Source organism: Protomyctophum bolini (assembly GCF_963924005.1).
Source record: "Protomyctophum bolini genome assembly, chromosome: 20".
Lineage (NCBI taxonomy): Eukaryota > Metazoa > Chordata > Actinopteri > Myctophiformes > Myctophidae > Protomyctophum > Protomyctophum bolini.
This window is the reverse complement of record NC_137881.1, coordinates 8961055-8987060: the sequence shown is the minus strand read 5'-3', so window position 1 is coordinate 8987060 and position 26006 is coordinate 8961055. Positions and strand designations below refer to the sequence as shown.

Genomic DNA, 26006 nt, shown 5'->3' with positions numbered 1-26006 from the left:
GACCACGCCCCCCAGTAAGGCTGGCTATGCAGCGTTGAAGCGCTGCGCACCTACTGGTGAGAGCTGAGAATGCAGGTGGGGCCCGTGCATTTATCACGAGGAAACCCCGGCCGAGCAAAATAATATATTTCTAATTGTCAATAACAATAAGCAATGCGACGCTGCCGGCGTTATCTACACAATCAAGTTTTGCTTGTAGTGATGTCACGATGATTGGGTCGATATGGGCATGTTGTGTTTCTGTAATGCATTTCACTGTGAACATTTCTTGCAGACAGTCGATTACGGTTAGTGGACTATTACTGGTGTCAAATGTCAATACCCGCCAGGGTTCCCTTTCCCTTTCTCACCAATCTCTTATTTAGTTTGGCCTAGAATCTAGATATGTGACTAGTTGCTTCTTAATACTTAATCAGTTGCAACCTTTAAGTTTTCTATTGCTCTGTGCCTTTCATATCTGTGTTACAAAACTGTGGGTGATCTTCTGCAGTTATGTGGTGGTGATACTAATGGCACTAATGTGTTTAAATCCAATCCAATTAAATCAAACTCTAAGAAGGATTCTTGAATTGCATGTAAATCCCTCTTAGCACAATAATAAACACTCGGCCAACAAAATAAGAAAAGAAAATAAAGAAAAACGATTCAGTTGAAAAAGCATTAATGGACCATGAGCAAAAGATTGCCTTTTAAAATTGATCTTTAATCCGTTCAAAACAGTGCAATGTGGATTTCATATATCTCGATAACAGGGCAAAATGGATTAAACATCAAAAAGAGAAGAAATCAAAATGAGCCAAACAAAGCTTTTTTTTCCTCTCTCACCCTTTAAAGTTTCAACACATCAAAGGACTGCAGAATATACACAGCGCATGGGTTTATTTCACAAGGTTGAGCAACAGTAGCCTATGTCAACAATGCAAATTTTAGATACTACATGCAATATACTGTATATAGGTCATGTATGGATTTCCAATTATAATATATACAGTATATATAATACAAAGCCTGATATGAAGAATTGCATCCATGCCAGCTAATCTAAAACCGTTAAAGTAAGTAGCTTCACCCACGCTTTCTTTTCCTCCTGCATTTGGATTCGATACAGAACGGTAAAAGCACAGGCACGTGGAACGGGCTGACGCAAAAAATGTGTTCAGCCTCAAGAGAGAGGAGCCAAAGCAGGCAGCAGACACCATGGAGGCACTGCCACGCCGAGTGACATTTTCAGGGACAATGCACACAATCTACCATTTTGTCAACAAACTCTGATGGCAGCATCCCCCCTCAGTGACAGATGTGCACCCGGGACTATCTTTATCACTCCTCCGCTTGCCTCGTCTCCCATCAATCTGTGTCCTGGAGTAAAGACCTTATCAGTGTGGCTGGTGTCGCTCCAGAAAATGTACTTCACTATACTTGCCATCCCTCAGGACCGGCACTCAATAAAAACTTCTGCCAAACGCATATCTCTCACATCCACCGGCCATGAGAATTATAATACGTTTGACAATCACCCACTGCACTGGAATGAATATGACGTGCTCTCCATTTGCAATGCATAGTCGTGCATTAATGCCATGGTGCGTGAGCCCGTACAAATACTATTGTCTTGCTCTTGCCTTCTTTAAAAAAAAAAGAAGGGTGAAAAAGAAGGTTACAACATTTTCTGTTGTCAATCTTTTTTGACGAGTTTTGTAGAGTTCCATAATGTTTCCAAGCATACCTGGCTGCATGAGAGGAAAATAGGATGGTATGCATGGTAGGATGATTATGTGGGACGAGGGATGCAAGTGTGATTGCCTGTCACTGCTTCTCAGTCTAACCAGAATAGATGTAGCTGCTGGTCTCCCCTTGGTTTGACTTTAAATTCTCAGTAGCTCTTTTCATTCTAATCAATTCTCCCCCGTATCGACACACACACGTGACACACACACACACACACACACACACACACACACACACATGCCGTATCAGCAATGGTGGAAAAAGTACTCACAATTTTTTAAAGGAAAAGTATCAATACTGTAATATAGAATAACTCAAAATGTTTTGTAATAATATTGTGAAGTTGGCCGACCGGCCAAGGCTCCAAAAAGACAGAAGAGTCCAAGAATGCCATTTTAGGGGTTCTATTCACCTTTCCAGTCCAGACCAGTGCAGATTATAGTACAGTGCAGCCTCGGCAAAAGCAAAGACGAAAAATAAGACTTGGTCAAAATAACAGTTGTACAAACACACTTGAAGACAACACTACTGAACAACACTTAAAACAACGAGAAGCTGTAACAGGCCATACCCTTACTTTCCAAAGGGCCCTGGCAGCTCTCACTTATGCTGTTACCTGTGTGTCAACCAAGGTCTAACTCAACTCCCACATATCAGCTGCAGTCTCCCTTTTATAGGAGTGAGACGTACCAAACCACATCACAGCAATTCAATTAACTCACCACAAGCAAACAAAAGGCCAATGAGTTAACACACCTTTACTGAAGGTTTTTCGGTTTTTACCATTAACCTAAACATGAAATTCCGGACGTCCATTCATACACACACACTATAGTTTCGTTTTAAATAAGGTTTCTCTAGAATCAAACACCCCTCCTCCTCTGCAGCACTTGGCACCTTCCCACTCAACAGTGTGCCACTGCAGAGGTGACTCACATAAATTAAACTTCAAATCAATAAATACATTTAAAACCATGAGTAGTAGTATACTGTACTTCAGCAATGCATTTCACAGTATCAGTAATAGAACATACAATTTACAACTTGACCCGCCAGGCCGGCTGATTGATAATTAATTGGAAACAGGTGTAGTAATGCAATGTCCCCAATCATTGTCTGTGTATAGGGCACGGGCTGCCCCATATGTTTTGTAAAAATAATAATATAATAATCTACAAAATAACTACCGTAGTAATTACAGTCAAATAAATGCAGCAGAGTAAAAGTACAATATTCGGAACCAAGATGTAGTGGAGTAGAAGTAAAAGTATTGGAAATACTCAAGAAAGTTTGAATACCTCAAAATTGTACTTACGTACAGTAGGCCTACTTAAGAAAATGTACTTAACTTAGTTACTTTCCACCACTGCGTATCAGCAGTATGTGCCTATTTAAAACATACACCGCTAAAACAAGGAAGTGGGACTTTATGATCTTCTTGGGAGGCATACTATGATCCGAGGGAGCATTGGTCTGAGGTGCGCTGGGGGTCGGGAGAGGGTTGGGGTTATAGGTTTAAGTGTGCTGCCCCGGGGGAGGTTAGGGTTAGGGTGAGGGTCTGAGCTGGGGGTCGGGAGAGGGTTGGGGTTATAGGTTTAGGTGTGCTGCCCCGGGGGAGGTTAGGGTTAGGGAGAGGGTTGGGGTTATAGGTTTAGGTGTGCTGCCCCGGGGGAGGTTAGGGTTAGGGAGAGGGTTGGGGTTATAGGTTTAGGTGTGCTGCCCCGGGGGAGGTTAGGGTTAGGGAGAGGGTTGGGGTTATAGGTTTAGGTGTGCTGCCCCGGGGGAGGTTAGGGTTAGGGTGAGGGTCTGAGCTGGGGGTCGGGAGAGGGTTGGGGTTATAGGTTTAGGTGTGCTGCCCCGGGGGAGGTTAGGGTTAGGGTGAGGGTCTGAGCTGGGGGTCGGGAGAGGGTTGGGGTTATAGGTTTAGGTGTGCTGCCCCGGGGGAGGTTAGGGTTAGGGTGAGGGTTTGATGAGGTAGGTTGTCGATCGTATCGATGCTCCGTCGGACCAAACACATGCACTCGATTTTCTTTCCCCACAGAGTGAATGTGTTCAGTGGGTTCTTCTTCCCCCAGCATCAAATCCATAGCTGCCACATTAGCCATGGATTCACTCAGTCTGCTGTCACTGTGGTGCGATGTCCTACCTCTGCCCTGGCATTCAGCACTGCCTGTCCACCACGCATGTACTGAAGGCACACATTCATAGAAAGTACTCCCCAGAAATAATTCAGCACACAGGAAAATACAATGTTTGCTCTCAGTCATTACGCACGTTCTCAATCACATACTGTACAACTTCAGAATCTGTTTCTCCAAATTAGAATAGTTCGTAAACAGAAAGTGCTAATCCTCTGTGCTAATTTAATCCGGAGAATGTCAAAATTTACCTGTAAAATGCTGAGGAGTTTGCAGTGTAGCAATAGTAAAATTATAGTGTATATGTAATATCTGGCAGTCTGCAGTAATTTGCGCTCAATTCCTAATTGATGTAATGGCTGCTTGGACCTGCCATGATTTTAAAGAAAAAATGTCACAGGTTTATAACCAAAGAAAGACTTTTGTCAACAAATTGTCTATACTTTGCCCAGACTGTGCGCATACAGCAGTGAAGCAAGCCACAGCATTTATTCCCGTTTATGACTCTGCTTGTAGGATGGCATGGGGACCCTCCGACTTAACGAAGAAGGCATTCGTCTGGAGGGAATCTCGGAGTTTCTCCTGCCTCTATATATGAAGGAGATCCGTTCCAGAGGGGTAAGTTTCTCAAATGAGCCCATCCCTTAAACCTATATGATTCAATTTTGTCCTTTCACAGTCACTGAAGCACTTTTTTTGTATCACGTGAAGCCTATTATTATTATGGGCATGTAAATTAATAGTTAACATTTGGTGAAAAAGGTGAACATTTGGCGAACATAGTCAAACATTTGATGTATGATGCGCTGTGAGATCTGCCAACTTTAATTTGCTTGTAAGAGCTACTGTACTACATGTATTTTCTAATGCCACAGACGAAAAACAGTCTAAGTCCACACTATTTATCCATAATGTATACAGGTATACAGGTCAGGACAACGAGGCCTTTTCGTGGAGGGGTCAGAATTAATAATAATGAGCACCAGTATGACTAGTCTATGAGTACCAGTAGGGGCGCTGTTGTGCCAGAAACAGAGAGAGACAGTGCTGCAATGTTGTCTGCTAATGAGAGAGAGAGAGAGAGAGAGAGAGAGAGGAGGGGGGGGGGGGGGAGGAGGAGAGGGGAGTTGCACCACTCAGTTCACACGGGTGTGATTTTTAATTAATGGGGCGTTTAGTCAATGAAACAGAGGGTTTCATCATCATCCTTTAAGCAGAGCACTGCTGAACTGTAGGAATTAATACAATTGACTGGAACGTGTGTTTAAAGTTTGGATCGAAAAAGATCTTACCGAAGGCATCGACCGTTCCTTGTTGAGGAAGTAACGGTCGATGCATGAACAGCAAAGGCCAACTCCCTGCCTCCCTCTGATGTGAAGTTACTTTGTTGTGTGTATAGCCTTGCATTTCTGGACGGTAACTAGCTTAGAAAGATCACTTGCACTCTCTCTCTCCCTCTCTCACTCTCTGACTTGGGTGCTGCTCCTATCGTCCCTCATTTCCTGCTGTCCTCCAGCGGTGTCCTATCAGGGCCTGCCATCAGAGGGAGATGGGTAATAGGCTGCCTCTCGGCTTCTCAGAGGCCACATACATACAACCCTACCGGAGATTACAGGCGATTACTGGAAGGACCACAAGTCCCCCGCTGGATTTCTAATCAAGCCCACGCGATAAATTCCCCCTACACTCCTTCCCGCCCCCACCATCTCTCCCCTTTGATGTTCAGTAGATTAACCAACAATGCTCCAGTTGCAAAGTTGGTACAAAATGTCTTTCTTCTCCAACACGCACCACACCCACTCGGGTTCATTCCCCTTTTCAGTGATTAGGCATGGTGTAGAAAGCAATTTCAAGCACGGGGAGCCTGACTATGTAGATTTGATTTTGTCGATGGAAGCCGTGGCTAGATATAGCGGCCCCAATTTGCTACACCAGATTGAGAAACTAAGTTAGATTGTCCTACTCAGTCTTTAATGTTATGGTTTTAAGCTAAACATTTATTTTATTATAACATTCGGTGGATGCACTCCGAGAACAGCAAATATGCCCCAGGGCTATTGCATATATATATATAAGGCAAAGCACCTTATTTCCCTCTCCACTGTGTATATTTTACAGAGCTAAAGCGTGCTGCAATACCAACTGCAGACAATTTTACTGTGCTGCTTTACAGACAGGCAGAACAAGGGCACCCTTATCTGCTGGCTCCAGAGATATTTGCGGGACAAAGATCTCCGCAGGACGTTCAATATTCCTCACCTGAGGAAATATGTCAAGTACTGACGGAGCAGGGATTATGGTTATCCAATGAGACGTTGGGAGTTTATTAAATCACTGTATGGACGGTGCTGTTTTCCATTATATCTACTGTACTACCACTGATCAATAAGCCATTATCAGCAAGAGCAGTGGACACAGTGGTGCGTTTATGACAGCGTAAGAAATTGAAATGCCAATAAATATGAAGGTGTTTTCTAACAAATCTGATCAAGCAAGACTGCTGTTCAGTGCATACCGGTATATACAGTTGTGTGTCAGTCTGTCAGAAGATGTGCATTTCACACGCACAGGAACTTATTGAGTTTGAAACTTGAAATCCAAATCCGAAACGCAAGTCCATGAATACCCGAGCAGTGTCTCAGTGTTATTCTTATTTAACTTCCCTGCCCCTTAAATTCAATAACATTTTACCTGGCAATTCATTCCTTGTTAATCATCATGGACAGGGACGGATTAACCCCCACGAGGGCCCCTAGGCCGGTAATATTTGCAGGGCCCCCATAGCGAGTGTGCGCGCAACATTTTTGTGTTTTTCATAATACACTGGCAATACTTTTGAACATGCTTATTGTCAGTATAATATTATTGGCATGAACAACAACATTGGTGGTTAAAGTTAATTGCAAGTATTGTTGTTAAGCCTCCCCCGAGTAATAAAGTATAAAGTGTATTGCAGAAATAGTAAAAATGTTAACCTGAAACAGAGATAGAGCATCTATTATGATCTATGATAAGTTTTTTTATTTTTGTTTATTTTTGTGCTATAGGTTGTTCTCTAAAAAGCGTTTATATGATGTACGTTTTAATGTAAATGCCAGGGACTATTTTGGTTGAAAATGTTGAAATTTATTTTTGTTGAAAACAATGTAATATTGAGAGGCATAGAACAAATGCTATTTGTATTAGACTGTGTTTACTGTATACTCTGCCATTCTACCAGCTGTATGTGGTCTCTTGATTGGACCATTAGATGGTCTATAAATAGCATCGGAAGCAGGTGTGATTCATTCGAGTTAAATCTCTCCTTCAGCCAGCCAAATCTGCTTGTATAGATAAGAATAACAAAGACCAAGTCCTGCGAATGCACAACTAAGCCTTTAATGATTTAGTGATTTAGTCAGTAATTAAGCCTCGTTTCTGAATTGATTTAGATCAAACCATAGCAGAATTTCCCCGTAGTAGAGTAGTTTATGTTAATGAAACACCAGGGTGACTGGTATTCAAATTAAAATAAATGCTTGTAGACATGTACAAAACTGTCCTGTTTAATCAGTGCCCATGCCTTTCAGGCCTTTCTGTGTGGAGTTTGCATGTTCTCCCCGTGTTCACTAGTCACTAGGGCAGGGGTTCCCAACCTTTCTATTACCACGGACAGATTGCCAGTACATAAAATGTTTGCGGACTGGCATGACTGGGGGTGGGTTGCGGGTGTGCGTCGCGGTCACACATCATCGTACCAAAACATGGAAGACAGTTGAGTGGCCTCTACCCGCTGGTATATTATTATATCATATTCACAGAATTTCACAACAGATTCCCTTCTCACGTACCGTACCAGTGGGACGTGTCCCGCGTACCAGCACAGGTACACGCAGGCACGTGCAGAGAGTGTTAGAGAGGCAGGGGATGAAATCCCATAACAGGCCACTTTTGGCCCAAAATAGCGAAAATAGCAGATCTACAAGCTCACAACGCTTGTAGATCAGCTATTTTCGGGGCGCAACCCAGCACTCTTTATCTACTGGAGATGCGGTATACGACATAGCTTTTGAAACAAGTTAGTTCAATGCAAAATGCTGCGTTCAAGTTCAGGAGATTTCGGGGAATAAAAATCTCCAGAATGCTGCCTTCCGGTATGGCATGGAAAGGAGAGGAGGGCGTTTGCATTTCTTTCACCATAGTAAATGCTGTATTCGTGGTCTGGAGAGGGCAGTTGTTTTTTCAGAAGGGCAGGGGCTGAAGCCCCCTTTGATATCCATGTGTGCACGTCCCTGGGTAGACGTACCAGTGGTTGGAAACTTCTGCACTAGGGATGGTACCCTCACAAAAAACATACGGTAATCCCGATCTCTGTACTGCCTCCCCCCGCCCCTGGTCAGCCGTTCCTTCCATGCGCTAAATCCTACCGGGGAAACTCCCCCTATCAGGTGATAAGAAGCGGCCTGCTCACTCCTCAAAGAAGCATGAGCTCAGTTCGGGGCTCTCCCCAGGTTGACAGCAGGAGAGTGACGCCCAGGATTAGTTTAGGTAATTGGGACAGAGTGAAAAATGGGTTACAAAATCATGGAAAAAAGGAAACAAATTTTTTTTCATTTACAACTGAAAGGTTTATAATTGCATGTTTTCTATATTGCACAGTAAAATCACTGAATGTGATATTTAGTGAGCTCTGTGTTTGCAGTTCATGTAAACAAGGTTCAACTGAAGATAATTCAGCCTTAAAAAGTATACTTAAGAAGTCTGCCATCGTGCACACACTCTCGCAGAAAGATTGGAGCAGCTTACAAGTTTGCCTTCTTTTAAAAAAGACTTTGTGGAATTGGTCTGCTGTGCTCTTGCCTTTGTCTATGATGTTGCTCATTGCATGCAGGGCAGCGCGCGTTGGCTTCCCTCAGCCATAGTAATTTTTCAGCCTGACGGGGCCCTCTGCAGCGAGAACACGCTCCATTTATGTGCACTGGCTTTGATCTGCACTTGACCTTAACTGTTGAGGGCTTGCTGCTTTGGCCCTGCAGGGCACTGTTTTAGACCTGTACACCCTTTTAAAGTGATAACCTCAAATCAAAAGTTTTTGAAATTCTATCACACCACAGCAACTTTCTGAAGGAGTTCTGTTCATAATGCACATTTATATGTGGAGCCAACAAGCAGGGAATGAGAATGAACAGTGTGACCTCCACAAAGTTGAATGAGCTCTTAATCTACAGTAAGTGTGCAGTAAGTTTTATATAGGCCTTGTGTGTGTGCTTCACACACACACACACACACACACACACACACACACACACACACACACACACACAACAGAACATTTTAATACAAGTAGTCTAAAGAAACCGATGAAAAAGAACATCTAAACCGCCAAACCGTTAAGAACATCTAAAACAACAATCACAGTTCTCCTAGCCAAGCTAATGACGGCTACGGCAGTCGGCTCCGGCAAGCAGAAAAGGATCAGTGTTTGATACATAAACCTGCTTGCAGTCGCAGCCCTTTCTACTATGGCAGAACCCACACTTACACGTAGTGTCTACAACGCCATGATGTCATAACCATATTTATTTATTGAAATTATAGCTGTCATACATTTACACTGATTGCTCCATCACCTCTTAATGCTGTCTAATGAGGGAGCAGCTGCATCATTCAGAACTTGTGGATTCTAAACAGTGACAATTTGTTAAATGGATGGAAATATCACAAGATAGATTATGTACACCATGTTTTTCCTCATTCACTCTCCTTCACCATGTTTCCCCTAGGACAGCCCATTGGTCTTGCGGTCAGAAAAGAATGTAACAGTGAATGCTCGAAACAGCCAGGGCCAGCTCACTGGCCAACTTACAGTGGGTGAGTTCCCAACATTCACATTTATCAAATCATTTGATTGTCTGTATATGAGAATGTAATTCCAATGTGAGTTTGATCACAAAAAATAAATAAGAAAATCACCAAGTATCTTGCTTTGCAATTGTACTTTTTGCAGTCTTGTAGCTGAAGGTGGGTATAGAAACTATAAAATAACAGTTTAAATTCAACTGGATCCTCTTTAATAGCACGATTCCCTTTCTTAAAATGAGTGCAGGTAGGCCTACATATTTTAGTATATTTTGTCAAGATAAGAGCAACTATTTATCTTTGAGTCATTGTGAATTGCCATTCTCTCCGCATGACAAGATGCTGGGTAGTTTTTCTTAACATTAACCTTTGAAGCATTGAATCAAAAGGGCAATGGATTCTTCTTATCAAGTTGAGCCATCAGTCAGTTCAAATTACAAGTAATTTACATGATAAATGACCACTGGAAAGCAAATGACCAACTTATTAACATTAGGCTAATAGCTATTGATTTTAGCCAGCATATGTTGAGAATTGATGGTTATTCAACAGGACTTGTGATATGATACTCTTTGGTCACGCTTGACCTCCGCTTGAAAATTAGTTCCTGATTAGGCAGAACCTGCATTCTGGATGAAATGAAACATGGTGAGAATAATTAAGCTCCTCAGTGGCTCCTCTGAGGAGTAGACAAAAGCCTGTGGATTAGTGGGAGAGATGAAGTGTTCCACATGCTGATTAGTAAAAAACACAAAATAGATTAAATGACACTTGAATTTAGAGAAAAAAGAAAGAAAACCCCAAAACACAATTAATATTCTTCACCAGCGGAAAAACCGTCCCAATTAAATTCTGTCTATTGTGGAAACTGATCTGGGCTTGTGGGGTCTTTGTCCTTAGCGAGCGAAAACCCGCATGCCTGTGGCCCATTTCACAAAACGTGCATGTAATTTGCACACACTGTGCCTTCCTGTCATTTGTTCAGTGTTCCTTTCTTCTCTATCTATCTTTACCTATTCTAACTCTTCCTGCAACTGCAAATGCTGAAGTTTCAACCACTCTTTTACCACTGCAATCGTGTGATGTGAAGTATCGATGAACTGTTGAAGTCTCAAATTAACCGATTTAATTTCTTTCCAATATTGTCCAAATGTAACAGGAATAAATATGTGTTATTAATGTTGATATGCATCTATTAATGTTTATTAATTGGTATGCAATTTATATATGGCCAGAAAGTATAGTATATTTATTTTTGGTTCAGGTCAAATAACTATAACTCTAGAGCTATAACAAAGTTGGCTCTTGGCTGGAGTCCTAGTAATGGTCCTCCAGTATTTATAGAGACATTTGGATGTGATTTGTGGTCCTGATGGCTCCATTATTTCAAGCTGTACTTCCATCTGTCGTCCACAGGTCTGGAGTCAGTGGAGGCCCACTGTCAGAAGCTGGAGATACACAGCGAGGAAGGCAGACTGCTGTTCTCTGCCAGCGAGGAGGAGGTCAGCATCAAGACACAAAAGCTCACCGTTACAGGTATGAACACTAAAAGGAATTAACGATTTAGACCTGAGGCTTAAGGCAAATCTATATATTATAAATACAAAATATGCTCAATTAACTAAATAAATTAACTTCATTAATTACCCATTCATTTATCATGAATTAATCACACATTCCTGTTTAGTGGTGAAATCACTTAACCCATTTTAGGCGGGAACGGGCCCCTGTTGGTGTTAGCATCGATGTTATCCTTTAGCTATTGAAAAATCGAAGAACCACTGACATAGAAACATAGCTTTTTCAGAAAACTGTCAGGATGTAGAAGACATTTTTAGAATCTGATCTCAGGTCAGAATGGGTTAACCAAAGTAAACGTGGTGGGTTTGTAGATTGGGTGGGTTTGTAAACGTGGTGGGATTTTCTTCGGTGGCTTCTATGCCCAGAACAATTGCTCATAGGCGGGTAGGAGTAGCATGGGTTGCACACGCGTGATTTCTTTCTACGTCCGAGGATAGACATGGTAACGCCCCGCCTGCCTCTGATTGGCCTACCGACACTGCCAGCCTTGCCTGTCCTCTGAGATGCAAGGCTACTCCGTGGTGGGAAATAATACAAGTACAAGAGAATGGCAACACGCGACAGAAACTTGTAACTTTAATTTGTGTAGAAGAGCTCCCGACCGGATCATACAGACTTTTGAAACAGAGACCCTAGGCTTTCCTCCGAGGTGGTGGAAAGCCTGGTGAGGCGAGGTTACATGCTGGATAGTCTGCCGCGAGGTTTTCCTTTTGCAGATAAGTAAGCATGGGATGGGACAGAGGCTACGAGGTTACTCCGTGGTGGGAAATAAATAAATATCTTGTACAAGTATTCTCTTGTTCATATTATTTCCCACCACGGAGTAGCCTTGCATCTCGGAGGACAGGCAAGACGGGCAGTGTCGGCAGGCCAATCGGAGGCAGGCGGGGCGTTACCATGTCTATGCTCGGACGTAGAAAGAAACAACGCGTGGTTTGTTGAACTCCGTCTGGTGAAGTATTTAGACAGGTACATGGGTATCTTGGTGGTGTATCGAACCTTGTGGTACTCCGTCATCAACCCTAAGCCATCCCATGTGGTGCATTGCTGTGTGTTATAGGCTGATGGGGGTCCCTCAAGTTGCACTGGCTCACTGGATATCTACAAACCCTCCATGTGTGGCCCCTAACTAAGTGGCCCCTAAGAAATATGAACTTTGGTTAAGTAATAGTAATTTTATCATTAAACAGGATTTAATGATCAATTAATGGTGAATCATTGTATGATAATGAATTAAGCATTAATTATGTGTATGAATTTGTGACGCTTTTGATTGTATTTCTATGTAACAATGTAGGAAGCCTGCACAAAATAATTCTACCCACCCCTTTATGATGTGATAATAATGTTGAGTGTGTACTGTAGACTATATTTTCTGTAAATAAAACAAGGGATATCAATTATACCATAAAGTATACTGACAGATTTTTTTGAGGACACACAGCCACGGCCAAGCCCGAGAGTGAAACCACACGATCATAAGGCTTAATGCGGTAAACATAATATTTTAATGAAATTGTTAAATTGTAATCAAACACACCAAATTAGCCTGGCATGGCCAGTTCGCCTGGTTTCCAGGCTAATAACAAATATATTCGCCAGTGTACATGCATTCAGTCACCATAAGGACCCACCGGCCATACAAATTAATGACCAGAGGAGGGATATCAAAAGCAGAGACGTTGTGAGCTTGTAGATCTGCTATTTTCAGCATGCAACCAAATGTAAAATGACTTGTGTCTTTTACTTATACTGGATCTCTTGTCCACTAGTCCCTTCCTAACATTGTAGTGTAGTTTTTATGTGATGAGACAATCGACAGTATATTTAGTCATAGTTGTAGTCATCATGACTTTAGTTTTTTTTTTTATGTAGTTGTAGAAAAAAGGTAGTCGACGAACATTTTTCGTCGTAGTTTTAGTCGACGAAAACTGCGTACAACAAAGTCCAACAGCCGGCCAGAACTGTATGCGATATACAGTGGCTGATTACAGCATGCAGCGATGAGGAATGTATTGTCACGACATACTTTGATCCAAGTGTTATTGTAAACATGTTTTTATTTCCAGGCTCAGAAGGGGCGGTCTTTAGCCACTCTGTCGAAACTCCCCTCATCCGGGCGTCGGGGGCATCAGAAGACTTGAAGTAAGGATCAAATTAATTTAAATGACATATCCTACTTGATTAAAATAACGGTCTTTAACCACATGAACCCTATACTGTCCCTATTCTGCAGGTGTAACGGAAATAGACAATCTACAAGCTCAGTCACAACACCTTGCATTGACACAACACGTCACAATGAGACTTGCCGTGAGCTTGTAGATGGTCTATTTCAGCAAAGGGATTTGGTGTAGAGGGAAAAAAAAAGGAGGGTCCTAGCACAGACCCCTGGGGGACCCTGGTCAAAGCGTCGGGTTGGTGTGGTTAAATAACAACGTTGACATTTCGAAGATAATGAATGTGCACATACAGTACATCATCGTTCTCATTTACACAATGGTTTTCACCCTCCCACTCTATTCAACCATTACACAAATAAGATATACTGTATCTATAGTAGGAATAACAGTAGTCTTACTTATTAAGTAACGATGTAAAGAAGTGCTTTGACTGCCTCCCCCTGGCCAGTCGGGGCGCCTGATGGAGGTGAAAGGAAGTGGTTGGAATAAGGTGTTCCTTCCACGCGCTACGTCCAACCAGGGAAACTCCCCCCTGTCAGGTTTAATGGAGCAACTGACACTCATGCATGAAGGAAGCATGAGTTCAAGTCCGTTGCTCTCCCCAGGTTGGCGGAGGGTGTGTAGAGCCCAGGATCACATTAGATAATTGACACGGGGGTGAAAAATGAGTTACAAAATCGTGGGATAAAAAGAAAAAAAGTGCTTTGGCTTAGAGCTTTGTGAGAACATTATTAGCGTGATTGATATGCATGTTAGACACACATGGTCCTTGCCAGAGGAATAAGCCCTCGTCTGTCCATTAGCCAGGCATAACGAGTGTGGTTTGTCGTCCATCTTATTGGTCCTAAAGAGAGAGCTGGGGATCAAAGTTGGCAGAAAAACAGTGTTCTGGCAGCTAATTCCTGCAGAGTGAGTGGAATGCTGATGAGCCCCGGTGCAACACACACACACAGTGTCCCAGTTCGTCACGATTGTGACCGTCTGCAACGTGTGCCTCCAAATACACAAATGTGGGCATCTGACCAACAGTTTCAAAATGTCGATATAGCCGGTGACATGATGCTAAACATAATTAACTAACCTGAAATGCAAACTAATTGCTTCTGTGCTTTAGTGAATGTTTTCCATTGAGCGTTCTTTTTAGGCTGAGCTTGTGTTTAGATAAGTAACTTTCATGTTACTTTTTTTTAAAGAAGAGCCACTTTTAGATTGGTTTTCTAATATCTATGAAAGGTCCCAACATTTTTGTTGTAGACTGGGGAAATCGTGGGTTTTGGGATGAAGAGTAACATTTCCCACCTGAGACTCAGGCCTGATTTTATACTTGCCGTATATTAACCCATTCTGACCTGAGATCAGATTCATACGAGGTTTCCACTGGACACACACTGGTCTGATGAACCCATTCTGACCTGAGATCAGATTCTAAAAATGTCAGTCGTTCTTCGAATTTTTCAAAAATAGCAGACCTACAAGCTCGTATCGCGCCACTCGGTGGCGCGATATGAGCTTGTAGATCTGCTATTTTTCAATATGTAAAGCATAACATGATGCTAACACCAAAATGGGTGCCCGGTCAGAATGGGTTAATACCATACCAGTGTCACTTGCTTAAAATAACCGATCTACAAGCTCACAACACAGTGCCTCGACGAAGAGCACCCAGATTTATGGGCGCGACACAGTGCACAATCAAATATAAATCAAACTATGCATGAAAGACAAAAAAAAAAAAACATACATCTTTGTATGAAAGTGTCATTATAATCACCCACCCATTTGAAACAACCAGCAGTGGTCTCTGAAGCAATCAGCAGTCCATTTAACTTCTCTAAAAAAACAAAAACGTGAAAACTGTTCAGTTTAATAATAAATAGCAAAAACAAAGTGCTGCTGTGTGAAAATTCATTGCACACAACCTCAACCATCAAGTCCCATGTTCTCTTAAAAAATGTATGACTACTATATGAAAAAAATAAAGTGCAGAATCCAATTATGAACAAGTCGGAGTGATGGGCGGGTGAATTCCTATAATGAATTAATGATTGTGATAGCAGTGTGTGAAAAAGCCACGGGAGAGCCTCGCTAATCAAGTTCTCAGGGGAAGGAGGTGGTTGGGATTCATGCTGTTCACCACGGAGCCACAAAGAACCGATTGAACAGAGTCCTTGCTCTGGGAGAGAGAACTCTCCGGGTGTATAGAGCAGTGGCTCTGAAACATTTTCATGTCAAGGACAAGGAAGGACCCCTCAAATTGATATATGGGCTATAAGAACAACTTGTATTCCATTCATGTATACAAAACACGTTTTTCTTTAGGTCATTCGAAAGGATTGAGCCAGAGACCGCATTAGAAATGTGTCAACAGGGACGTGCACACAGACATCAAAGGGGGCTTCAGCCCCTGCACTTTTACCCGTCTGTAAAACAACTGCCCTTTCCATACCACGAATGCAGCATTTACTATATATGGTGAAAGAAATGCAAATGCCACTCCTTTCCATGCCATACTGTATATACCAGAAGGCAGAATTCAGGAGAATTGCTTTTTCCCCCCCCTAAAGTCTCCTGAACTTGAACACAGTATTTTGCGTTGAACAAATATGTTTAGAAATCCATGTTGTACACCGCATCTCAGCTCATTTCGAACTAGGGCAAATGTGGAAGTCCGACTCCTCAGACTCCATTTTGAGAACCAGGGCCGTAGAAGCCAGGACTCGGTGCCCGTTTGTGCCCTCCTTGATTCACTCCACAAATGACACAGTCTTCAGAGCAGTCTTCATACTGCTCTGAATGCCAGGACATACAGTAAACACATCTAAATGGAGCCTTCTGAATGTAAACTCCCGTTCGATTTATGTCTTAAAAGAGACTACGGAATCGTGGAAATTTTATCCTCTCCCATTTGTCGATAACAGCGAAGCAATTAGACCGTCACTGCAAAGTTCTCACCACGTCAGTAAGGCTCTCTGGTTGATAAGGCTATGACAAAGCTCGTGTCCATGATGTCACTCTCCTTTTCATCTTTGACAGAGAGAGCTTTCTGTGTGGCATATTTGCCTTCAGTGTGGTAATCTGGTTGGAGTGCCAAAAAGAGTGAGAGACAAAATCAATAGAAATGCACACGTTCACGTACACGGAATCTTCGACATCCTTGTAATATCCACGCTGTACATGCACCTCTGTGTTCACTGCTGGATAGGTGCTGGGTAATTAATCACACCACCTGCCAATTGTGTGACCCAAACTTTTGCGTTTCCCTGGTCAATTGGTGATGACGTCTGCGATAAACAGGACGTATTCGTAAAAATCAGTCCAGCAATCATTCCAGGCCCCTTTGCCCGGAGAGATGTGGAAAAGTGGAAAAGTGGAGATAATTGACTAAATACATGTTTTGTACCAGAACTTTCACATGGATATAAAACTAGAGGACCATATTTCACTCCACGTCTTTGGAATTATTAAATGGGTGAGTACAAACTGAGCATTTATCACATTTAGGCCGCCAATTTGGAACCCGACCAGAAATTAAGCAGGACCATTCTATGGCTCTGTGTGTGAAATACTGTATACTGTATGAAACAACACGAGCCGTTCTAGGGCTAGCCAACAAGATGTAACAATTAAAATGTAGAAATCAGAATGCAGCCACATACAGTCACATAGAGTGAGACTACAGCTAGTCACCATGTCATGATAAGAGAGAGGATTATTGATTACAAACTGCAGCAGCAGTAGGCCTACTGCTTCCAAACAGAGCTACAGTACTGCTAGCCCGGCCGCTAGCCTGTGCAACACACAACAACAACAACAACAACCGGCATTCACAGCGCACTGCAAGTTGACATGTTTATTTACCTGATTGCTGCTGCCACAGTTCAGTCTGACGCCTTTTCTTTTTTTCATATCCTGAAGGATAACTAACACACATACGGGTATGGGTGGGGGAGAAACAAAAGACAAAACAGATCAACAAACAGGATACTCAAATGAAACAATAATGATAAAATCAACCTAAACAAAGCAGCAGTGGCTAGATCTAAGGAAGGGATATACAAATTTAGTACACTATACAAAGTATTCATCAAGTTATAAATGATTTTGTTTGTATACCTTAATTGTCTTTTCTCACACATTCCTCTCCTGCCCATGAGAGAGTTCGGCATAGCTGGGCACATGAATGAACATCAACCTAAATGTTAACAAATAGTTTAGCTTACAGAACAAACATGATGAGGACAGGGCATTTAAATGGTCACCTGATTGTCAATGAGGAAGTGGACAATAAGCTGCCCCTATGGTGGCCTCTGAGGCTCAACTCCAACTGGCTTGGAAACCATTATTACTTGCGCATTAATGCGCAAGCAGAGTGCACAAGTACTTTAATCGGCTGTGTATGTCGGTCGTATGTCTAGATCGGCCAATCAGGGATTGGCCGATCTAGACGGGCCTACCCCGAAGTTATTTGTGCAGCCTCAACAGTTCTCAACAGGCCCGAAAATTAAGGCCTGGCCCTACCTGGGCCCTCATCAAACCCTGTACACTCAAGACACTGCCCCCGCTGCCACCCTTAGATCTCCATATACTGTATGGAGCTGACCTGTTCTGACAATCCATATGTTGATCTGACCTCATCACACCCTATACATATACACTCAAGACATGCTCCATATATGGCCAGCGAAGCGTGCTTGCGTGCGTGCGTGTGTGTTTTTAATCAAACCCCGGGGGATGAGCAGCCGAGCAAAAGTGGGGAGCTATTTTCTTTTTCATAGTTACTTTGGGGAGTGCAGTGTTCCTTCAAGCATTTCATACAGTGGGCGAGTGTTTCAGCACATCATGTCTCCCTCTCAGCTCAGTCATCTCCTGTTCTATCAGAACTGCCTCCCCCTGACTCACGGTTGTTTTCTCCTGGTACTCTGATGATCAGTTCCTTCCACTCTGGCGTGCTGTCTCTCACCGGGGCGCAGATCTGCTGAGTAGAAACCCTCTTGGTGTCCACCGCTGCATGGCTGCTGCTGCTCGTGCAGAGCCGTGTTGGTACAGCGGAGGAACACGGACGCAGAGGTGTCCTGCTCAGCCTCGTGTGCTCCTTCATCCGTGGGCAGGAATCTTGACAGCTTGTTGAATGCAATTTAGCTCTGCAAGTTGTCATTGTGAGGGGGTGGCAATAACCTTTGACGTGATCTACTTTGTAAAGCATGCAGGAGAGCTCTACTGTAGCATACCAGCCAAATCAACAGTGAAAATAAACACAGCTTTTAAGTCTTTTTTTAGACGTGCAGCTAATCAGCATAGTACTCATCCTACTATAAATGCACACAATCTCTGTGCGACCGTCTGTGCATGCTTCTGTAGTTCATGTCTCATCGAGTAGATAGGCAGTTGTGCAGAACCACTGATCCGACCGCAAGGCCCATATAGGCATTAGGCATATCATTATGCCGATATACCCATATACCGGTAGCCTATATATTGGCATTCTCATGCACAGTGGCATGGACCCAAGGGCGTGCAGTCCCTGGCAGTCAGATATGCAACTGTCAGGAATTGGCCGATACAACTGATACAACCATATACTGTAGGCATGTGAGAATGACCATTTTTGTGGTTGGAATACAGTATATGCATGGTATAGATTTCAACCAGTGTGGTATATATTCAGTCACCAAAAACAAGCGTTCAATTCTGTCACAGTGTCACTCTTTGCATGGTGGTGTCCATAATTCCACCCCTCCCTCCCTTCCATCTGACAACCTTCAACCTTTTATACCAAGCTGCAACTAATGAGGCTGGACTGCTCCCATTTACAGCGGTGTATTCAAACGCTAAAAACATACAATAAATACATGAACCCACATCATATCAAACTCTTAAGAACTACAACAATAATCCCTTCTCACACTATACTACTACATAAATATCATCAATAGCAAAAGCACATCCCCCCACCCTCTGACATCCTGACTATGGTCCAGCCTAAATCTACTGAAACACACCAGTACCTACTGCTAAGCATTTCAATCAAACTCAATAAAACCTCACACTACAAACATTGCACTCTCTCCTTATTGCACTAAGGTGAACTGTGCAAGTTACTTGAAGTGCAAATGTGCTGTGCAAATCTCATTCAATAAATAAGGATTATATGTGAAAACATGAGTAACAGAACTCTCTGCACAAAATATCTGTCCGACCGTCTGTGCGCATGCTTCTGTAGTTCATGTAGCCTATATGTTGCATGAGAACCATCCGACCGGTCGACTTTAAACTCAGCTCGCGATTTACTGACAACCCGAGAAGTGCTGTGCCTGGTGTCAAGTAACCTCGCATCACCAGACTTTTCACCTCGGAGGAAAGCCTGGTCTGTGTTCCTAAATCGCCTGCGTGATCCGGTCTATAGGCGTGGTTTAGACCAAATGATAAAGAAATTAAAAAATAGAAACCTTGGCGTCGCTTTGTTTTGCAACAATTTCTTTTGGACAATCCCAACTGAACCGGGATGTCTTGTCACCAAAACTTAGAAGCCCATGCCATCCTGATCTGCCGGTAGATCAAAAAGATATGGTTGACCACCTCTGCTCTAATTCATTGAAAGACAGCTGTTCCTGGACTGATAGTCTGTGGTCACTGGTCACTGGTTAGTGGTTACCCATTTCATTTGTACCACCGACTTACAGGATTTGAGAGACTGATAGGTACTGAGGGTTGACAGTTGACACTTGACAGTAGTATTACTTCCTAGGTTGTAAGTGGTGCTATGCATGAACTATGAGATACAAACTGTTACTCAGCAGAGTACAGAGACAACAAATACTAATAATATCAAATATAATTTTGTTTTTATTTTGTTTTATTTGTTTGTATTTTGAATCGATTGACACTGAGTCTAGCCTTCATACATGTCTATGGGGACACACCCAGGGACACAGGGACACAGCCAGGCAGCCAGGGACACACATAGCTGTCTATAGGAGTGGTTGCACCATTTGTGTAAGAGAAATAATAAACCCATAGATTATTCTATTTTGTTCTTCACTGGCAGAGGTTTTTTTTCTTCAGTTTAAAACGTTTTGTGCTGTTTTAAAATGATTCAGATTTTGAATAGTTAGAGATGCACGTTATCATCAACTGTCAACTGTTCGTGTTCGTCAAGCATCTTATGCCTGATCTTATTTACATCTAGATTGTACAAGATTGTAGTTATACTGTCTGTTAGAATTATCCTTAAACGTGGAATATTTATCATTGAAAGTCTTTCCTTTATGATGTGCCATGCATCTCATACATATTAAGCGACAGTGTTCACATATTATTAAACAAAATCAACTCTCCCAGTCTTTGTTCTTCTATTCTCATCATCAGTTTCCATCCATACTAATGCAGTGCGTACTGTGCATTTCCATGTGTCTAGAATACTTTATTATTGTTCCCACAAAGTCATTTTAACCAGTTTGAGATTCTGAACTTGAGCGTGTTGATCTTCACAAAGTAGGCAGTGTCTAAGTTATCTTTATGTTGAGTGTTTTTGTTTATGTCAACCTTTAAATCATACTGATTTAACTTGATATTTTGGAACAACATGAACCCTACTACTGTCTCCATTCTTCGAAAAGAGGTGACTTCTAGGCTATATAGAAGGGGGACTGCGGTCAATGCATTCTGTAGCCACTACCCAGTGTAGCTTACAGGGTCTGATAATTCTTCTCTCACTGTGAGATCTCAGATCTGCCATCTGTATCAGCTATGCCAGCAGCTGTAACTATAGCTAATCCTCCTGCCACAGTATACACTATACAGTATAGGGAGAGAGAGTGTGTGTGTGTGTGTGTGTGTGTGTGTGTGTGTGTGTGTGTGTGTGTGTGTGTGTGTGTGTGTGTGTGTGTGTGTGTGTGTGTGTGTGCAGTATGCGCGCGAGCGTGTGTGTGTGTGTGTGTGTGGTGACTGGTCCCGCACGCGTACATGTTTGCAGGAGGTAGTGTGTGCTTACGTCAGTGTGAGAGGGGTTGAGTGTGTGTGTGTGTGTGTGCAAGTGAGTGTGAACTGTGAATAGGCCTACACCAACAACATAAACATCAGCATTAAAACACAGAACATTAAAATTATATTAATAATATCACCTATAGAAAACATTAAAAGACTTAAACTTCAAAACACTGACTAACTGCTACCTCATGGTGTTGGTGAATGTGACTGACACCTCTGATAGCCAAGGCATAATGGTGATGGCCAGAATAGTGACGAGGATTGACGCAATCCTGATTACGGTGATTATGGAAACCTGCATTTTAGGATTACAGCTAGGGTGACTGACTGTCCTCACTCAGTTCTCCGTCTAACGTGACGAATGTTCCTATCCCGTTAATAGCGGAATGGGAATGGATCCACGTACCACAGGCAAAAATATAAATGGTATTATTGTCTTTGAAATATTGAAATTCACTGTAACATGTTTTTCTACGATACAGTAAAATGCACTGGGCTGCCTTTGAATCCTTCAGCCATGGCAGCAGGCAATCCTCCGTCACAGACTCACGGAGAGCGCCTATACTGTATTCAGGTGTTTATTCATGTTCTTTCAGAAGGATGCCTCCGTTGAACTTTTCTCTGACCTTTCCCTGAATATAAAGCGATGTCAAGTCAAGTCATCTTTATGCATGCAGTACATTTAAAAAGAAATTGACCCAAACGTTGCTTTAACAAAGACTAAATATAACCTTAATAAATGCATAATTTATGGAAGCAAGACTAAAATGGCAAATGCATACATTGTTAGTTAGTTAGTTGCTGCGAGAGTGAGGTCTAGCCAACACCAACTCGGGATTCCTGGATCGCTGCCCTCCACAAATTCCTATCCAGCATCAGGTTCTTGAGCTCTGCAGTGTTATCAGCCAAGCTGTCGCGCCTCAGCACGTCTACATAGGTGGTACGCTTCTTTCCCCTCATGGCCTTTCCCTGGGTTGGCTCCCATATAGGGTCAATTTACTTGCCTCAAGTTCTGGGTGCCTGACGCAGTGACCTGCCAGCCTCATCCTTCTCTCTCTGACTTTTTCCGTGACGCGTCACGCGTGGTAGGTCCCCAATCTCCCATAGAGGTCCACATTTCTGATGCGGTCCGTCCATGTGACACCTAGTGCCATTCGTAGCATACATTGTAATATAACATTATAAAAAGTACTTAAATGTAGGATAAGGTAAGAGAAACTCAGCCAATCAGGATGAAATATGGATGAAATATGAAAAGATCTGACAGGTTAGTCCCTCTCCCCAACAGATTAAAATTCTGTATTTCACTGGTAACCAATGCAAGTGAGCCAGAGCAGCTGTCTTTTCTTTATTCCAGTTAAAAGTTTAGCAGCCACATTTTGAACCACATGGTAAACAGGAATGTGTGGACTGAGTCAACCCCGAATACAGGGAATTACATTAGTACAGCCGAGAGGTGATAAAAGCTTGGATAACTGTTTATAGGTCCTTATGTTCATAAAACCATCTTTAATTTGGCTATGGTCCGGAGATGATAAAAACTGCCCTTCACAACACTTGTTTGTTCAAATTCAATGAGGTGTCCAAAAAGATTCTTAACTACATTGTGCAATTTTGCAGACGGGGGACAAAGTGCATCGCTGTGCAGTGATTGGGTTTGGAGGGCCAAATGCAAGCAAAGACCAATAGTCAAGTGTGGAGAAAAACAGCATCTATTTGTGTCTAATGTGATAGTCCAGTTGTAGCAATTCACAACAGAGACGTTTGGTATATCTTCTTTAGTACTTGGGAAACCACATCCACACTGAAAAATCTATGACTCAAATTGGACATCTGGGACAGTTCCTGATGTCCAGGACTACTACATGGATGGGACGACTGGTGAATGAATCACAGAGACGATAGAATAGTAGAGGTTATTTAAAAAGGTGAGCGTAATAAAATAGCACTAGGACATACTCAAAGGGAAGACAGACCACAGTGTCAGCCAATAGTTTTAGTTAACAGTTCTTACCCTTTTCTTGGGTAGGGGGTCAAGATTATATTGAAATCGGGCCCACCCTCCATTCATTCAAAAAATGTCCCCTTCAAAATATTGAGTTGGGTGTCTTTGCACGATTTCACGTTGGTCGTGTTGGCCATAGTCAGTTCTGTTCATAACTATAACTCACCATTTGTTTTGGCCATAGTCTTTACATTATGTTTGTGTGCATTCGGGTGCTACAATGAGTACTTGAAGTTAAGTAAAATGAAAATAATTAACATATTGACTCACTGGGAACGTCTCGGGATCCCCCAGGAGGAAGTCAATAATGTTGCTCTGGAGAGGGACGTCTGGAACACTGGTGGAGCTGTTGCCCCCTGCGACCCGACTACGGATAAATGACTGACATAGAAACATGGGTTTTTCAGAAAACTTTAGAAGGCATTTGTAGAATCGTCCTCAGGTCTAAATGGGTTCAACTCGCTCCTAAGCCCCCAATGTACCCCAATGTAAACAAGCCATTGTGCTTTTCTGAGTATTTCAATCCTCTTAGCAGACCTTGTATTGACCTGTGCGTTCCTCAAACTGTGCTTACTCTACAAATTCAATTTCTATTTCAATCAATTCAACAGCAACCAATTGACTTAACATGACAAGCCATGGCCCATGATCTTTTTTTTTTTTCATCAATACGCTATAATCATTATACTTTCTTTTTTTTGTTGCTTTTGTACCATTGCTGTCATGTCTGTGTCACTGTTATAAAGCTAAAGATGATTATGGCAAAACATATTATGGGGTCCATATTGAGATCAGTTATTAAAATTATAAACTTTTTTTGACGACACCATAAAAGCATTACACTTGTTTACAATAGGGCCCACCGTTTTCAATTCATCAAAACATTTAGAGATGCACTTCTATATATTCACTGGTGTTTGTTGCTGGCGAGTGGTGACCCAGGTTGGTGATAAGACTCCTGCCTTGAATTGGTGTCTCTGCTTTTGGAAGTTCGAAACTTCCCCTGTGTGAACATGTTATATTGTTATATTTTCTCTTGTAGCACATTCATTACACTGAGTCAATACACTGACAACACTAACTCAGATTTCCTTCATAAGGCATCATCATTTTACTGTACACCTCCATGGGTCCCCCATAGAACTACAGTATACTGGTCTCCTCCCCTCTCTACTCAACAAATCAGAAATCTCTTCAAAGATTGGAGATCTACAAGCTCACAACACATCATGTTGGGAGTTTGTAGATCTGCTATGTTTTGTGCCAAAAGTTCACCTATTATTAACCCATTCTGACCGGGCACCCATTTTGGTGTTAGCATCATGTTAAGCTTTATGTATTGAAAAATAGCAGATCTACAAGCTCATATCGCGCCACCGAGTGGCGCGATACGAGCTTGTAGGTCTGCTATTTTTGAAAAATTCGAAGAACGACTGACATTTTTAGAATCTGATCTCAGGTCAGAATGGGTTCATCAGACCAGTGTGTGTCCAGTGGAAACCTCGTATGAATCTGATCTCAGGTCAGAATGGGTTAAGACATGCCCAGAATAGGGATGATAGGGTTCGAATAACATTCTAGATGACCGTGCCTTCCTCCATTTAATCTATGGATATATATTCCAGTAATAGAGCCAAAAGTCCATTGCTGTGGGAGTATGAAAGCGATATTTTTGCTTTGGGAGTCACTTTGGGGAGTTGGGGCGATGGCACAAAGATTTAGCTTGGTATCAATTTTAAATTGAGATTACGCTTAATAATAGAAGAATTCATATACTGCTGGAGTTTGTATTTGATTTAGTTTGGGGGTTTGAAGTATTCGAAAAAGAGTAGAAAACTGCATGAGGATACATCTTACCGATTATGTCTTATGTATTTTTTTTACGCAGTGCTTGGTCTAAGGCAGAGCCCCTCTCCAAGGTGCATGCTGTGAAGTGTAAGCTGATTTAAAGCAAAAGAAGCTTTTCATATACAGACAAAATTTGCTTGCGTTTTTCATTTATTTTCCCAGTGGCACATAATCCAAAATCAGCCAAAAGGCACTCTAAACTTTCCTATTTAAAATTAATTGAAAACAGATTTGGCCAAGATGGGTGAAAAAGAAAATCAATTTGAAATGGTTATGGCTTGCGACAATAAATTCTACGTTGATTGGCATTCCTTCTTATCTTGCCTGTGTAAACAAATATTCCATGGCAGGATAATTGTATTATCCTGTGTGTTGCTGAAGGTCAAAATCAGATGCTACTGTACCATTGCAGAGCTGCACTAGGTTAGAATAATAATAAGGACCACTTTCTCATGTGCTGAAGACCAATTAAAGATGCACTCTGTGACTTTTGCCCTGCTGAAAGTTTTACCATCGCTGATATTAATAGAATAATGGAGTATATACGCTTAACTTGCGCCGGGGAGAAATTTAATTTGGACCTTCATGCAGTGCCACTTGTCAACCAGTAGTGGTCATACCAGTGTTGTTTTGGCAGCGACTAAAAATCATGCGATTTTAGTCGACTGAATCTACAGTTGATTTAGTCCACTAAAATGT

At 42.2% G+C, this 26006-nt stretch overlaps 1 protein-coding gene across 1 annotated transcript in view; it reads left to right on the top strand.

Moving 5' to 3' along the window:
• Window positions 1-26006, top strand: part of LOC308335495 (zeta-sarcoglycan-like) — a 51322-nt gene that overhangs the window by 23833 nt on the left and 1483 nt on the right. The window contains exons 3-6 of the mRNA XM_080792543.1: window positions 4383-4484; window positions 9629-9716; window positions 11121-11240; window positions 13355-13430. Of these exons, the coding sequence (XP_080648669.1) occupies window positions 4383-4484; window positions 9629-9716; window positions 11121-11240; window positions 13355-13430 (386 nt within the window). The remainder of the gene's footprint in view (window positions 1-4382; window positions 4485-9628; window positions 9717-11120; window positions 11241-13354; window positions 13431-26006) is intronic.